The 18154-nt window shown below is 38.5% G+C and overlaps 1 protein-coding gene across 2 annotated transcripts in view; it reads right to left on the minus strand.

Annotated features, from left to right (window-relative positions):
* USP45 (ubiquitin specific peptidase 45) overlaps positions 1-18154 on the minus strand; it is an 879557-nt gene that overhangs the window by 337681 nt on the left and 523722 nt on the right. For both annotated transcript variants that reach the window (XM_053710569.1, XM_053710568.1), the window contains exon 10: positions 16679-16760. In XM_053710569.1, the coding sequence (XP_053566544.1) occupies positions 16679-16760 (82 nt within the window). The remainder of the gene's footprint in view (positions 1-16678; positions 16761-18154) is intronic.

Genomic DNA, 18154 nt, shown 5'->3' on the forward strand with positions numbered 1-18154 from the left:
AATTAGGTTGAAATAGATTTTCAAATAGCCCTCAATGGGTTGTGTAGCAATTCTGTGTAGCAAGTTTTATCGTTTAGCTGTTTAAAGCCCTCTTTTAAATACATGTCAATCGGCCAAATGACAATATTGCCCCCCTTATTAGAGCCTCGTATCACCACCTCATCCCATTGTCTCATTTCTTTGACCGCTAAGTGTTCTTTGTATGTCATATTGTGTTGTTTTAGAGATATTTTCAGAGAGGTGATGTCCCGACATACCAAGTCTCTAGAAACATAGATGTTGACGGCAGATAAGAGCCATAGGCCCAGCAAGTCTGCCCGATATTATCTAACAGTATAAACTTATCTAATTTGTAGGATAGCCTTATGCTTGTCCCATGCATTTTTAAAGTCCCCCACATTGTTTGTCGCTACTATCTCTTGAGGAAGTTTATTCCATAAATCAATCACTCTTTCTGTAAAGAAGTGCTTTCTCAAATTACTCCTGAATCTACTACCCTTTAGCTTGAGATCATGACCCCTTGTTCTTGAATTTTCCATTTTATGTAAAATACCCACAGCCTCAGTTTTACTAAGCCCTTTAACGTACTTGAAAGTTGCTATCATATCACCTCTTTCTCTTCTCTCCTCTAAGCTATACATATTTAGGTCATTGATCCTATCCTGGTAAGTTTTATTTTTTAGACCATGTACCATTTTGGTAGCCCTCCTTGGCACAGATTCAAGTTTGTTAATATCCTTCTGAAGATATGGCCTCCAGAACTGCACACAATACTCAAGATGAGGCCTAACTAATCATCTATAAAGTGGCATAAGAACCTTACTATTTCTGCTGCAAATACCTCTACCAATACATCCAAGCATTCTGCTAGCCTTACTCGCTGCATTACTACATTGTTTGCTAAGTTTTAAATCATCTGAAATAATAATTCCCAAGTCCTGTTCCTCATCTGTAACAGTCAATAAAGTGACATTGAGTCTGTAATTAACATTTGGATTTTTCTTCCCTAAATGCATTATTTTACACTTTGCTGTGTTAAACTTTAGATCCCAGTCGTTTGTCCAATCCTCCAATTGTTATATATCACTTCTCATTTTGTCTAACCCCCCCCCCCCCCGGAACATCCACTCTGCTACAAATTTTTGTATAATCTGCAAACAGACATACTTTCCCCTGTAGCCCTTTGCTGATATCACAGATAAATATGTTAAACAAAACAGGCCCCAGAACTGACCCCTGAGGAACATCACTAGTAACAGCCCCCTCTGCTGAATTAACTCCATTTACTAAGACACTTTGTTTTCTGTCCTTAAGCCAGCATTCCACCCAGCTCACAATTTTTTTAATTTTTAGGTACAAAAGTGGATTTATTATTTAATGTGTCTCTCCATTTGCCTGGTGTTTGAGATTCTGATTCTCTTACTATGTTTTCTAAGTCTCTCAGGATCACAAGTTCTTCTTCTGACCAACCTTCCTCATTGGGATTATAAGAGAAATATTTTTTTAATCATAACTTTCTTATGTACAGCTGCACATCTTTGATAACTTAGAATTTATCAACATCACTTGATGGACAAAAAGATAATCCTTTGGATAATACCGAAATGTGTTCTGTGTTAATGGCAATTTAGACATGTTTATCACCCTCAATGATTCAGTCGAATCTGTGAAAAGGGTCTCTGTTCCCTGCTGGGTGGTCTCCATAGTCCCTAATGGTCTCTGTGATAGCGAGCTCGACCCCTGGTAGTTTTTTTGTTTGTGCCTCCCCCCTCTGCGTGTCTTCCTTCCTGCTCTCCTGCATCTAAAAAATAATTTCTCTTGTTTCTACTGGAGGACCTAGATGCTGCTGGGGGGCATTGCTGGATTGGTTGTTGGTGGAACTCCCTTTTTCCCCATCTGTATCTGATACATCACTTTCTATGATGTTTACTTTGGGGGTTTTGTTGGTATTTCTGTAAAAAACATTTTTTTGCCATTTATATAAAGGAAGTTTTGCTTCCTTTGGAGATTAAGGATCCTAGATTTATCCTAGATAAATCTACTAACGGTGTAGATGCTATCTTTAAGCCTTTGGTTAAAACCCCTTAGGTTTTTCCTCTCCCTGATGCTGTCTCTGAGATAGTTGCTAGGGAATGTTCTAAGCCAGGTAATCCCTTTAATCCTTCTGCAAGGTTTAAGAAATTGTATCCCCTACCTGCTTCTGATCTTTGGGAGACTGTCCCTAAAGTAGATGGGACTATTTCTAATCTGGCTAAGAAAACTAGTATTGCTCTGGAAGATCGCACTTCTTTTAAGGACCCTTTAGATAGAAAATTATAATCCTTTCATAGAAGGGCCTTTGTGTAAGCAGGTTACTTATTTAGGACAGCTATTTCTATTGCTGGTGTTACTGCAGCTTTTTCTATTTGGTTAAATAGTCTCTCTGAGCAGCTTGATGATTCTGCTAGTGAAGATTTTTTGAACCTTTTGTGCTAACTCATTTATTTGTGATGCAGTATTTGACATAATTAAGATTAATGCTAAGTTTATGTTTGGCAGTTCTTTACAGAAGAGCTTTGTGGTTGAAATCTTGCTCTTCTGATATGGTTTCTAAATCTAGACTTTTATCTCTTTTCAAGGAAAGAAGTTGTTTGGCTCTGATTCGGATTCTATTATTTCTACTGTTACTGGAGGTAAAATAGCTTTTCTTCCTCAGGACTGTCACGCCGCGCTGCTCTAGCCATTGCTAGGGGCGCGGCGTCTCCTTCCCTGCTCGTTGCCAGGGGCAGTGTTGGCTCCGGATTTGTGCGGCGCTGATGTCATCGCCGCATGTTCCGGATGCCGGTCGGAGCTCAGTGGCGCGAATCTGCGCCTATTTAAATGTTCTAATAACGATCTGTCACTGCCCAAGTATAGGTGATACTTTGTGTGCTCCTGGGTGTGACAGATCGTTCTTTCTATGTGCCTAAATATTGTTGCTGAAGCTGCCTGTCTGACTACTCTACCTGCCTTAACCCTTACACTGCTGGATTGATTATTGTTGCTGAACCTGCCTGTCTGACTACTCTACCTGCCTTAACCCTTAAACTGCTGGATTAATTATTGTTGCTGAACCTGCCTGTCTGACTACTCTACCTGCCTTAACCCTTAAACTGTTGGACTGCTTTACTGTTGCCAAACCCTGCCTGCCTGACCATTCTAGTGGTTTATACTTGGACTGCTTTATTGTTTCCAGACCCTGCCTGCCTGACCATTCTAGTGGTTTATCCTTTGACTGCTCTGCTGTTGCCGCTGGGGACTGTCCTGCCTGTGGTGAGTGCCGCCTTCCTCATCTTACTAACTTTCTCTGCTCTGGGATATTCCCTATCATTCCAGCTCGACGCTGGGATAACAAGACTACTGGCTGAGTTTGGTCTGATAGAGGAGTATCCCACGAGCATTATAAGGACAAGAAGTCCAGAGGTAAGTCTAAGGCTTCTAATTGTTTTCATCCCTTTCCTCAGAACAGGGGACAAAAATCTGATTCCTTCTCTCGTAAGCAAGGTCCCTCTGGCGCTGCCTTGAAGCCAGGTTCCAAATGGAACAGGCTTATACAATCCAAAAAATCTACGCCTACTTCCAACTCTGCATGAAGGTGCGGCTCTCGATCTAGAGGTTCTGGTAGGGGGCAGGCTGTGCTTTTTTTAGGAAGTCTGGTTCCTGTCTGTTTCAGATCCTTGGGTTCTGAATATTGTTCCTCATGGTTATTGGATAGGCTTAAGAACAAGGCCTCCCAGAGTAAGGTTTATTCTGTCCAATGTTCCAAAAAATCCCTTGGAAGGCTCAAGCCTTTTTTCAATCAATTTCTTTCAGATCCAGAAACTATTGGAGTTATTCTTCCTGTTCCATTCTTGGAACAAGGAATCTTGCAGACTAGTTTTGGATTTGAAGCCTCTGAACAAGTTTGTCACAGTTCCTATTTTCAAAATGGATACTATTTGTTCTATTCAACCTTTTGTTCAGCAAGGTCAGTTTATGCCCACAATAGATTTAAAGGATGCTTATCTTCATGTTCCTATTCACAAGGAGCACTATCAGTTTCTGAGGTTTGTATTTTTGTACAGACATTATTAGTTTGTTGCTCTACCATTTGATCTGGCTACAGCTCCAATAATCTTTACAAAGGTTCTGGGTACCCATCTGTCAGTGATCAGATCTCAGGGTATTGCAGTGTTTCCTTAGACAATATCTTGGTTCATGCTTCATCTTTACATTAAGCAGAATGTCACACCAACAGAATGCTGTTGTTTCTTCTTACAGGGACAATAAAACCCCAAAATGTCCTTTCATGATTTCAATAGCACATACAGTTTTAAAAAACTTTCCGATTTACTTCTATTATCATATGCTTCATTATCTTGTTATCCTTTCTGAAGAAACAGCATTGCACAACTGAAAGATAGCTGAACACATCTAGTTAGCCAATCCCAAGAGACAAATGTGTTCAGGCACCAATCAGCAACTAGCTCCCACTAGAGTAGGATATATTATTATTCAACAAGAGATACCAAGAGAACGAAGCACATTTGAAAATAGAATTGAATTTAAAAGTGTCTTAAAATTGCATGCTCTATCTCAATCATGCAAGTTTAATTTTGACGTTCCTATCCCTTTAAACTGATTACTGCTCATTCTGCAAGATCACTTGCCACTTCTTGGGCTTTTAAGAATAAGGTGTCAGTTGACCAAATTTGCAAGGCAGCTACTTTGTCTTCTTTGCAAACTTTTATTCAATTATACCATTTTTATGTTTTTGATTCTTCTAAGCCTTTGGTAAGTCCTCAGGCAGTAGTCTCAGCTTGATGGGTTTTTTTTTGCCTGTAGGTCATTTTTAATAGTTTTGTGTTGTGGAGTTTTGTAAAAAATAAAAGTTTTTTTTTATCCCACCCTTATTTTTTATTTATTTCTCGTGGACTCCACAGCTTGGGTATTTGTTCTCAAAAGTAATGAATCATGGACTCTCACCACCTGTTTGAAAGAAAACCTAATTTATGCTTACCTGATAAATTAATTTCTTTCATGGTGGTGAGAGTCCACAGGACTCCACTCTGTTTATTTTCTGGTGATGCTTTATTTTTGTGCACATCTTTTTATCTCTCCTCCTATTATGCTCCTCTTATTGCTTTTTCCTACCTCTTTTGGGGTTAGGAAATCTTTACCTCCTCATAGTGGTAGGGGAGAGTAATTCCCAGGAGTAATGGATCATGGACTTTTACAACCATGACATAAATTAATTTATCTGGTAAGCATAAAGTATGTTGTTATCTATCTCATAGCCAGAAGCCAGTGGCACAACCAGAGATAAATGATTGGATTATTGATTTAAAAAAAATAATAAACAATACAATTAAAACCAAGTGCAAGAAATTGCAATAACCTTAAAAATAAAATAAAACTATAAAGGTCTATACAGTAATAATGTCTCATTTGTCCCAATATGAGATAACAAAACTTTTAACACGGGGCGGAGCTAGCCTGCAGCAAGAGCAAACGTGCATGTCTGCAGCTCTCCGTACAAAAAAGCCTAAAATATAATATTTTCTGAATACCGATTAAAAAATTTATAAAAATAGGAGCCTTAAGGTAAGAGCACACTCCTGACCATCGTAAGCAGAGATACGAGTGGTTACTTCTGCCGGTGCGACCCAATCAGCCAACGAACCCTACAACCTGAAATCTGGGTCCGATACTGCCAACCCTTTCCATTAGCAATATCTACCCTGCCCCTTGGTTAGGGGCATGGATCTAACGTCTGAAGCGCAGCTCGCACTCTAGCCCAGCCACAAAATCCATTGCGCCGTTTGGGTGCAACACTGGCAGCCTATGTGAAGAATGAAGCTGAGCGGAAGCGCAGGCCTATTTGGCGCGAACCGCCATCTTAGAACCACAAGTGAGTACGCAACCAACTACACTGAAGCTCATAGCACTCCCCAACACAAGCAACTAACCTGCAACACAGTCTCTCACCACTAGCCTACATACAATTCAGCCCTGGACTGCATATAGCCTGCTTAACATAGAGGCTGCATCACGGCAATAAAATCTGAGCCTTTCAGTAATCTAATAGTGACCTCTGCTAAAATAAAGGATTCTGTCACTTTAATACACACTCTTCTAGCTAATCTAGAGAGAAAAATGTACCGCAACTTTGATAGCCTTATCCTGTTGATAAAAAGGGGAAGCACAGACGATCCCACACCAAGAGATAAGGAGCCGGATCTGCACATACGCACTAGAACCCACACAGCAGCGGAGGTGCCTCAGAAGGATCACCCTTTGGCGAAAAACCCAAATACTGATGAAAAAGTTGTGCTGAGGAAAAACGACCGATCGTTAGTGAAAGTCTTGCATTGGAGGAAGCATTGGAGGAAGCGGTCATATACAATAATGTCCTTTTCTTGTCTCAACCCAATGGATCTGTATCTAGATTGAAACCCTCATAACCAGACATAGCAGAGTACCTGGAGAACGTTATTGGTGTGGAAGTTCTACTCCCCACATGCAAGATACCAAAACCACCTGGGATAATGAGGGGCTTCTATGACCCCATTACATTTCCCTGAGTAACAATCTAAATCTCTGGCCACATTACTGCCACATAAACCCTACTGGAATCAGATATAGCCTCCGCATGTATATTTATCTCGTGAAGAGACTGCCCAGAGAAGAAAGAAGAGGGGGAAGGGGAGATTTTTTCTTTCGTTTTCCCTTTTTTTTTTTAATGACAACAGCCTATAGTTTGAAACACTGAGTCAGACTCATCTCCTTATATGTGTTGTTAGGGTAATACTCAAACTTAAACATTATATTATTTCTACAATTGTATGCCAGCAGATATTTACAAAACTTTGCAGACCAAGATATCATTTGTCTGTATTTTTCAGTAGTGCCTTGTTTGCAGGCATAATCACCCACTGTTCGTCATACCCATGTAAGATAATTTGGTTACAACTGTTTACTTCAATATTCTATGTTTGCTTTGAGTAAGACATATTTTTATCATAAGGGGGGCTTTCAAACATAGTTATAGATTTTGCACTCTGTATAATACCTGTAATTTGCTTTGCACTGATTTGCATGGCTCCTGCCGAGCTGTTTGCGGCCGAAACAGCAAGAGCAGGCTTAGCCTTTTTTTTAGAGATTCATTCTACATCTCCTGTATATCAGAAGTTTAAATGTGCATGTTTTATTGCAATAGTTTTGAAGATTATTATGCTTTGTCAATGTGGTTTCTACTAGTTTGATTACCCCCAAAAATAACATAATTTTAGCTCCTAACATTGTGCCCTCAGCACCAAAGTATCTACTAGCCTGTTTCTCATCTAGATTCATGCAGATAAAATATTTAACTCTGTTCATATAGATTACTAAGGTGCCTCTTCTTAGCGGCTTATTTACTTTAGACCGTAGATGTTCCCTGGCTCGCTGATAATACATATTTTACACATTGCTGGGAGGTCCATGAGTGGCCTTGCATATTGGTTAGAATTGATTTTGTTAATACTTGCATCTAGTATCACTAATTAGAAGCTGCAGTAAATATTCCATACTTAACTTCATTATTACCTCTGCCCCCCACATGCTAACATGGGTTCCTGGAGGGCTACATCCAACTTAAAATTTGATAGCTATATATATATATATATTTTTTTTTTTACTTCTTATTCATATGTATTATACATCTATATATTACATCATTTCACACTTATTTTACATTACCTCAAGCGGTGTTTACCCGCTGAAAAACATTCCTGAACTCAGACCCCACAGGGTCTATGCTAACATCCTCCACCAGTATTTTCTATAGCAAAAGGTCCATAAGCGGCCAGCTAATTAGTCATTCACGTACACTACCAAAAATTATAAAAGAGAGGTTTCAGATGCTCATACTATAGCAACCATCTCGCTTTTTGTTGATATCCTTGTTCTGTGTCCCATGAAAATGTTGTCATTTATATTATAACATTCATTGTATGTTTTTCCTTCTTGCACAAAACCTCAATAAAAGATTATTAATAAAAAAAAAATACAAATTACAAATATAAATACTGTGCAACAAAACTGATTAAAGACCAAATGTGTAAGCAACATGTAACATCATTTATTATTCTTTCCAATAAATAGTAGAGCTGAGTTTCACGCTACTGGGGAGCTCATACACCAGCTGAGGCTGTAGCTTTTCGGACAGATCCTACATAGTTGCAGTAGCTGAGTTTCAAGCCAGTGGAGAGCTCATAAACAAGTTGAGGTCTTACTGACTGGGTTCATCTTGCATTCGACATTCAACTTTACAACTTGACTTTGTCTATGTTATGACTTCTGCTTGGGGCGGAGCAAGGAGCAGGTGCTGCTGTTTGCGTGTGCAAGGAAGATAGTGCACGGATGTCAGCATTCCCCTAACTGACAGCCTCGTGGCACAAGGAGGTATCCCTGAGCTGGAGGCACGGAGCTAATAGTAGCTCACAGGTGGAAGCCGATTGCAGGCCGTTACAGGCGTAGTGGCGCATGCCAGAGTGAGGAGGTTGGGGAGAGGAGTGGGGTGAAGAAACCATTGTAAACCAAGAGGGGCAGAGGACGGTAAGACAGGGTCTATGTATGTGCACTGGGGGGACGGGTCAAAGCTGAGAATGGGCCTACAGAAAGGAGTGGAAGGCAGCTTTGATGGTGAGCCCTATAAGTATGATTAAAGGGCGTCCCTTAAGCCACCATTTTTATTTCTTCAAAAAAAAACTTGGTGCTCATGTCCCTCTTTCTTTCCTTCAACTTTCTCCTAACAAATCTTTTTCTCCATTCCTTTATCGTTCAACAAAAAGTCATGGGGGGAAAAAGTGTGTTTTTGAATCCGTAAAGATTTATCTGACATTTGATTTCCATTTTTAATTGTTTTGTTAACAGCCTTGATTTCTTCTTAATTCTTTTTTTGTCCCATAACTACATCTTTCTTTCATGTAATTAGCAAGAGTCCATGAGCTAGTGACGTATGGGATATACATTCCTACCAGGAGGGGCAAAGTTTCCCAAACCTCAAAATGCCTATAAATACACCCCTCACCACACCCACAATTCAGTTTTACAAACTTTGCCTCCGATGGAGGTGGCGAAGTAAGTTTGTGCTAGATTCTACGTTGATATGTGCTCCGCAGCAAGTTGGAGCCCGGTTTTCCTCTCAGCGTGCAGTGAATGTCAGAGGGATGTGAGGAGAGTATTGCCTATTTGAATGCAGTGATCTCCTTCTACGGGGTCTATTTCATAGGTTCTCTAGAGATTCATCTCTTACCTCCCTTTTCAGATCGACGATATACTCTTATATATACCATTACCTCTGCTGATTCTCGTTTCAGTACTGGTTTGGCTTTCTACAAACATGTAGATGAGTGTCCTGGGGTAAGTAAATCTTATTTTCTGTGACACTCTAAGCTATGGTTGGGCACTTTGTTTATAAAGTTCTAAATATATGTATTCAAACATTTATTTGCCTTGACTCAGAATGTTCAACTTTCCTTATTTTCAGACAGTCAGTTTCATATTTGGGATAATGCATTTGATTTAATCATTTTTTCTTACCTTCAAAAATTTGACTCTTCCCTGTGGGCTGTTAGGCTCGCGGGGGCTGAAAATGCTTCATTTTATTGCGTCATTCTTGGCGCGGACTTGTTTGGCGCAAAAAATTCGTTTCCGTTTCCGGCGTCATACGTGTCGCCGGAAGTTGCGTCATTTTTTGACGTTATTTTGCGCCAAAAATGTCGGCGTTCCGGATGTGGCGTCATTTTGGCGCGAAAAAGCATTTAGGCGCCAAATAATGTGGGCGTCTTATTGGCGCGAAAAATATGGGCGTCGCTTTTTTCTCCACATTATTAAAGTCTCTTTTTTTCATTGCTTCTGGTTGCTAGAAGCTTGTTCTTTGGCATTTTTTCCCATTCCTGAAACTGTCATTTAAGGAATTTGATCAATTTTGCTTTATATATATGTTGTTTTTTCTCTTACATATTGCAAGATGTCTCACGTTGCATCTGAGTCAGAAGATACTACAGGAAAATCGCTGTCTAGTGCTGGATCTACCAAAGCTAAGTGTATCTGCTGTAAACTTTTGGTAGCTATTCCTCCAGCTGTTGTTTGTATTGATTGTCATGACAAACTTGTTAAAGCAGATAATATTTCCTTTAGTAAAGTACCATTGCCTGTTGCAGTTCCTTCAACATCTAAGGTGCAGAATGTTCCTGATAATATAAGAGATTTTGTTTCTGAATCCATAAAGAAGGCTATGTCTGTTATTTCTCCTTCTAGTAAACGTAAAAAAATCTTTTAAAACTTCTCTCCCTACAGATGAATTTTTAAATGAACATCATCATTCTGATTCTGATGACTCTTCTGGTTCAGAGGATTCTGTCTCAGAGGTTGATGCTGATAAATCTTCATATTTATTTAAAATGGAATTTATTCGTTCTTTACTTAAAGAAGTACTAATTGCTTTAGAAATAGAGGATTCTGGTCCTCTTGATACTAATTCTAAACGTTTGGATAAGGTATTTAAAGCTCCTGTGGTTATTCCAGAAGTTTTTCCTGTTCCTAATGCTATTTCTGCAGTAATTTCCAAAGAATGGGATAAATTGGGTAATTCATTTACTCCTTCTAAACGTTTTAAGCGATTATATCCTGTGCCGTCTGACAGATTAAAATTTTGGGACAAAATCCCTAAAGTTGATGGGGCTATTTCTACCCTTGCTAAATGTACTACTATTCCTACGTCAGATGGTACTTCGTTTAAGGATCCTTTAGATAGGAAAATTGAATCCTTTCTAAGAAAAGCTTATCTGTGTTCAGGTAATCTTCTTAGACCTGCTATATCTTTGGCTGATGTTGCTGCAGCTTCAACTTTCTGGTTGGAAACTTTAGCGCAACAAGTAACACATCATGATTCTCATGATATTATTATTCTTCTACAGCATGCTAATAATTTTATCTGTGATGTCATTTTTGATATTATCAGAGTTGATGTCAGGTTTATGTCTCTAGCTATTTTAGCTAGAAGAGCTTTATGGCTTAAAACTTGGAATGCTGATATGGCTTCTAAATCAACTTTACTTTCCATTTCTTTCCAGGGTATGAAAATTATTTGGTTCTCAGTTGGATTCCATTATTTCAACTGTTACTGGTGGGAAAGGAACTTTTTTACCACAGGATAAAAAATCTAAAGGTAAAAGCAGGGCTAATAATCGTTTTCGTTCCTTTCGTTTCAACAAAGAACAAAAGCCTGATCCTTCATCCTCAGGAGCAGTTTCAGTTTGGAAACCATCTCCAGTCTGGAATAAATCCAAGCCAGCTAGAAAGGCAAAGCCTGCTTCTAAGTCCACATGAAGGTGCGGCCCTCATTCCAGCTCAGCTGGTAGGGGGCAGGTTACGTTTTTTCAAGGAAATTTGGATCAATTCTGTTCACAATCTTTGGATTCAGAGCATTGTTTCAGAAGGGTACAGAATTGGTTTCAAGATGAGACCTCCTGCAAAGAGATTTTTTCTTTCCCGTGTCCCAGTAAATCCAGTAAAAGCTCAAGCATTTCTGAAATGTGTTTCAGATCTAGAGTTGACTGGAGTAATTATGCCAGTTCCAGTTCCGGAACAGGGGATGGGGTTTTATTCAAATCTCTTCATTGTACCAAAGAAGGAGAATTCCTTCAGACCAGTTCTGGATCTAAAAATATTGAATCGTTATGTAAGAATACCAACGTTCAAGATGGTAACTGTAAGGACTATCTTGCCTTTTGTTCAGCAAGGGAATTATATGTCCACAATAGATTTACAGGATGCATATCTGCATTTTCCGATTCATCCAGATCATTATCAGTTCCTGAGATTCTCTTTTCTGGACAAGCATTACCAGTTTGTGGCTCTGCCGTTTGGCCTAGCTACAGCTCCAATAATTTTTACAAAGGTTCTCGGTGCCCTTCTGTCTGTAATCAGAGAACAGGGTATTGTGGTATTTCCTTATTTGGACGATATCTTGGTACTTGCTCAGTCTTTACATTTAGCAGAATCTCATTCGAATCGACTTGTGTTGTTTCTTCAAGATCATGGTTGGAGGATCAATTTACCAAAAAGTTCTTTGATTCCTCAGACAAGGGTAACCTTTCTGGGTTTCCAGATGGATTCAGTGTCCATGACTCTGTCTTTAACAGACAAGAGACGTCTAAAATTGATTGCAGCTTGTCGAAACCTTCAGTCACAATCATTCCCTTCGGTAGCCTTATGCATGGAAATTCTAGGTCTTATGACTGCTGCATCGGACGCGATCCCCTTTGCTCGTTTTCACATGCGACCTCTTCAGCTCTGTATGCTGAAGCAATGGTGCAAGGATTACACGAAGATATCTCAATTAATATCTTTAAAACCGATTGTTCGACACTCTCTAACATGGTGGACAGATCACCATCGTTTAATTCAGGGGGCTTCTTTTGTGCTTCCGACCTGGACTGTAATTTCAACAGATGCAAGTCTCATAGGTTGGGGAGCTGTGTGGGGATCTCTGACGGCACAAGGAGTTTGGGAATCTCAGGAGGTGAGATTACCGATCAATATTTTGGAACTCCGTGCAATTTTCAGAGCTCTTCAGTTTTGGCCTCTTCTGAAGAGAGAATCGTTCATTTGTTTTCAGACAGACAATGTCACAACTGTGGCATACATCAATCATCAAGGAGGGACTCACAGTCCTCTGGCTATGAAAGAAGTATCTCGAATTTTGGTTTGGGCGGAATCCAGCTCCTGTCTAATCTCTGCGGTTCATATCCCAGGTATAGACAATTGGGAAGCGGATTATCTCAGTCGCCAAACGTTGCATCCGGGCGAATGGTCTCTTCACCCAGAGGTATTTCTTCAGATTGTTCAAATGTGGGAACTTCCAGAAATAGATCTGATGGCGTCCCATCTAAACAAGAAACTTCCCAGGTATCTGTCCAGATCCCGGGATCCTCAGGCGGAGGCAGTGGATGCATTATCACTTCCTTGGAAGTATCATCCTGCCTATATCTTTCCGCCTCTAGTTCTTCTTCCAAGAGTAATCTCCAAGATTCTGAAGGAATGCTCGTTTGTTCTGCTGGTAGCTCCGGCATGGCCTCACAGGTTTTGGTATGCGGATCTTGTCCGGATGGCCTCTTGCCAACCGTGGACTCTTCCGTTAAGACCAGACCTTCTGTCACAAGGTCCTTTTTTCCATCAGGATCTGAAATCCTTAAATTTAAAGGTATGGAGATTGAACGCTTGATTCTTGGTCAAATAGGTTTCTCTGACTCTGTGATTAATACTATGTTACAGGCTCGTAAATCTGTATCTCGAGAGATATATTATAGAGTCTGGAAGACTTATATTTCTTGGTGTCTTTCTCATCATTTTTCTTGGCTTTCTTTTAGAATACCGAGAATTTTACAGTTTCTTCAGGATGGTTTAGATAAGGGTTTGTCCGCAAGTTCTTTGAAAGGACAAATCTCTGCTCTTTCTGTTCTTTTTCACAGAAAGATTGCTATTCTTCCTGATATTCATTGTTTTGTACAAGCTTTGGTTCGTATAAAACCTGTTATTAAGTCAATTTCTCCTCCTTGGAGTTTGAATTTGGTTCTGGGAGCTCTTCAAGCTCCTCCGTTTGAACCTATGCATTCATTGGACATTAAATTACTTTCTTGGAAAGTTTTGTTCCTTTTGGCCATCTCTTCTGCCAGAAGAGTTTCTGAATTATCTGCTCTTTCTTGTGAGTCTCCTTTTCTGATTTTTCATCAGGATAAGGCGGTGTTGCGAATTTCTTTTGAATTTTTACCTAAAGTTGTGAATTCCAACAACATTAGTAGAGAAATTGTGGTTCCTTCATTATGTCCTAATCCTAAGAATTCTAAGGAGAAATCGTTGCATTCTTTGGATGTTGTTAGAGCTTTGAAATATGTTGAAGCTACAAAATCTTTCCGTAAGACTTCTAGTTTATTTGTTATCTTTTCCGGTTCTAGAGAAGGCCAGAAAGCTTCTGCCATTTCTTTGGCATCTTGGTTGAAATCTTTAATTCATCTTGCCTATGTTGAGTCGGGTAAAACTCCGCCTCAAAGAATTACAGCTCATTCTACTAGGTCAGTTTCTACTTCCTGGGCGTTTAGGAATGAAGCTTCGGTTGACCAGATTTGCAAAGCAGCAACTTGGTCCTCTTTGCATACTTTTACTAAATTCTACCATTTTGATGTATTTTCTTCTTCTGAAGCAGTTTTTGGTAGAAAAGTACTTCAGGCAGCGGTTTCAGTTTGAATCTTCTGCTTATGTTTTTCGTTAAACTTTATTTTTGGGTGTGGATTATTTTCAGCAGGAATTGGCTGTCTTTATTTTATCCCTCCCTCTCTAGTGACTCTTGTGTGGAAAGATCCACATCTTGGGTAGTCATTATCCCATACGTCACTAGCTCATGGACTCTTGCTAATTACATGAAAGAAAACATAATTTATGTAAGAACTTACCTGATAAATTCATTTCTTTCATATTAGCAAGAGTCCATGAGGCCCGCCCTTTTTTTGTGGTGGTTATGATTTTTGTATAAAGCACAATTATTCCAATTCCTTATTTTATATGCTTTCGCACTTTTTTATCACCCCACTTCTTGGCTATTCGTTAAACTGAATTGTGGGTGTGGTGAGGGGTGTATTTATAGGCATTTTGAGGTTTGGGAAACTTTGCCCCTCCTGGTAGGAATGTATATCCCATACGTCACTAGCTCATGGACTCTTGCTAATATGAAAGAAATGAATTTATCAGGTAAGTTCTTACATAAATTATGTTTTTATTAAAGCAGTTCTGGATTTCAAGAGTTTTCAACCATTTGAAATGGGAGGGGGCGCACTGAAATTGTTGCTTTAACCTGCAGGCCCAGTGAACAAACATTAGAAATTCTATAAATATTACAAATCTAAGAGACCAAGAGCTTGATTATCTAAACCTCGCCAGATCAGACGTGGTTTTTCTTGCTGACCCTTGCAGGGGCTGCCCTGGTGGAATGATCATAAAAAAGGGGCAGTCCCTGCGAGTGGAGAGATGGCTCCTATTGAAAGTAATGGAACTCGATGGATAGGGACACTTCAACCCATAGAGCACATTTAGCAGGAAGCAGGGGGTGCACTTTCAAAATTAAATCCTGTGGCCAATATAAGTCGCATTCCTCTACTTTCTGCGTATAGCATCTTACATTCGCCTATATTTTCGTATGCATGTGCTTTTCTATTAGGGTGTTAAGTATTTAGAGTGGCATTAGTGAGACAATTTCATATATGCCCATGGAACGTCCATGTTCAGCCCACTTTATGAAAAAGCAATTGCGGTTTGTATTTTGTACTTATAAGTACGAATTTCTAAGTGATATTTGCGCATTCAGTGTACTAAAATTATGATTTACACTGTGCATATTTAATATGATTTATTCCAGTGTAATTTAATTTACACATGACTAAGGGTTAACAACCCGAAACGTAGTCCTGACAATTTGTACCTGATTCTGATGTGAAGGTATAAATATAAAATAATTTCTGGTTATGAACCAGGTGGTGCTGCCTTTTCTTTGATTTCTGTTATTTGACAAGGTCTGCAGTAGCCTTTGGTTGTGCACACTAGTTCAGCTTTGGTGCTGGATCTCCCTGGATTTAGAGTAATTTACATAGAAATTTTAATTTTTTGGTAAAATATGATTTTTGGTGAAGAATTTTGTTACAATTTTTGATACACCTTGAAAATAAAAAAAATTCCTGCATATTTTTTTTGTAAATGGTTCAATTATTAATTTTGTATGATGTTTAAAATACAAATTTTATTGCACACTTTTAATATAAAAATGCAGTATATGCCCATTAGCGAGACACCCTGTTTTTATGGTAAAAAATGGCTTTAGATCATTCCATCAGGGAAATAGAAGTACTGGTGAGCATTCTTTTATAATCTCGCCTGTCCAGAGAGCTTTAGATCATCAGACCCTAAGACTTATACATAAATATTTTGGAAATGATAGGCATTACACAGAGCCACTTTACATATTGCTAAAGCAGAAGAACAGTGTGGAATTGGCAAGTGGGGCTCCAATAAACAGCAATGCACTGTTGCAATTAGCACAGATATTGGAAAATCCTATTTAAGGTACAGGTTTTCAAGACTACTTGTGTCTCATCCTCAATTAAATGCACTTTAGAAAATTAAGGGATAAACAAATTGTACTTTTATACTATCACATACCCAGTTTTCTAAAGATAAGTCGTATTGGTCACAAATTTGAGGATTGCACTTTATTTTATAATACCAAAAATTAACAGATTATATAGCTAAAACTGGCCACAAGGTGGGGCTATGAACTCATGTTCAATAACAATCTATTTATAAGCAGTGAACCACAATAGTCACAATAACGTAAGAAAAAAGCAGAGCAGGATTCCTCTAATGCATTGATAAACGTGTGCACAGTAACAGCAGATGCAGTAAGATGAGAGCGGCTACAGCGGCATTCAATATGACAGACTCTTAAGCATAGAGGCTGGCACAGTAGCAAGCACAAAAACGTGTTTGTGTTTTTGTTTTTTTTTAAATAAATAAATCAATAAAACAAATTTTTCTCCAAAATGAATAATCATAATCTCTTTCACTTTACAGGGAATAATAGTTTTACCTTTCACTTTTCTCTTAGTTTCTTCATCAGCTGTTTTACTAGTTGGGTTATTAAATGCTTTCAAAATCCCAGCTTGTATACGCTGCAATATTACAAAATACAAAGTTAACAACCATCTAAATATTTAGCTATTAATGTCAAGCAAAGATATCAAAATGTCATTTTGTAAATAATATGCTACAAAGTAATCATTATCTTAACCTTTTTCCCACTAAAAAATATCTTAAACACATTTAAATAGTGCCTTTTAATTCACATGGTAAAGACTATAAGTATCAGGGTTAACTGCAAGGTGTTATACGTTTATGATACAATTTACCACATTGTACTGCTGGAAAACAGTTAGACCAAGATACTTATCGACAACAGTTATAATATTTCCAGTTAATGGATTTGCTGAGAGTAAATTTATGTGACCATAGTCTGACATCGATCACATTAGTTTTAGTTTTCCTGAAAGAAAGCAGTGGCTTATATTAATAAAATGTTAGACCATTTTGCATTCAAATATTTTCAAATGCTTTTATACTTCTTTTGACTGGAACTGATGCTGAAATTTACCAGCAAAACTTTAAAATGTAAGAAGCATTAAACAAAATAAATAAACTGATGTTTATTGCAGGATGTGTGTCAGCTGCTGATTGGCTGATCTGCAGGTTTCTTTTTTGTAGATGTGGCACAGGTTCAAGGTTCTTTTAAAGGATTACAAACCTTTATGATTTTGGTCACAACCGGACCACAAATTTCAGATAACATACATAAATATATCCTAAATTACCTACTTTTTTCACTCCAATGATGCTGCTTATCATGATAAAATTTTATTTTACTTTTCGACCCTCAAATATGGGCCATACAAGATCAAAATCAAAAAAACTACTCATAGATGAATAAAAAGTACTAAATAAATACTAAATAAATACATTTATAATGCCCTTCATGTTTCAAATAAGTACAGTTTGGTAGAAAATTGTCGCAAAATTTTTAACCCTTTCCAAACCCACTCCATTGGTAGCTTTTAGCGTTGTCCAATCCGGGCTGATAACCCAGGTTGGAAGATGGCGACCGTTTTCTGAGATGCGCATGCGCAAGATAACGCAACGTCATTTAATACGTCACTCTCTTCATGTCGGTTCTGGATGCAGTAGACCCACTCTATTGATCGTGGATCAGAATAGTTTGCTGCGCTGTAAAGAAGTTGCCTGCTATTAGAGAATCTCCCTAGAATTAATGAGCAACTAAAAAAAAAGGACGATATTAAAAGTAAGAAGGAGATAATAATCAATTATTATCTTATGCATTCTATATTATACAAGCAAATGTCCCTAGAATTAACGAGCATTTACATAAAAAGTTTGGAATAAGACTCTCTCTCTCTCTCTCTCTCTCTCTCTCTCTCTATATATATATATATATATATATAAAGTATAGTATAGTCAAGTGTACCAATATAATATAAACCAACACAAGACATAC

Source organism: Bombina bombina, chromosome 4 (genome assembly GCF_027579735.1).
Source record: "Bombina bombina isolate aBomBom1 chromosome 4, aBomBom1.pri, whole genome shotgun sequence".
In the NCBI taxonomy this organism is placed as follows: Eukaryota; Metazoa; Chordata; class Amphibia; order Anura; family Bombinatoridae; genus Bombina; species Bombina bombina.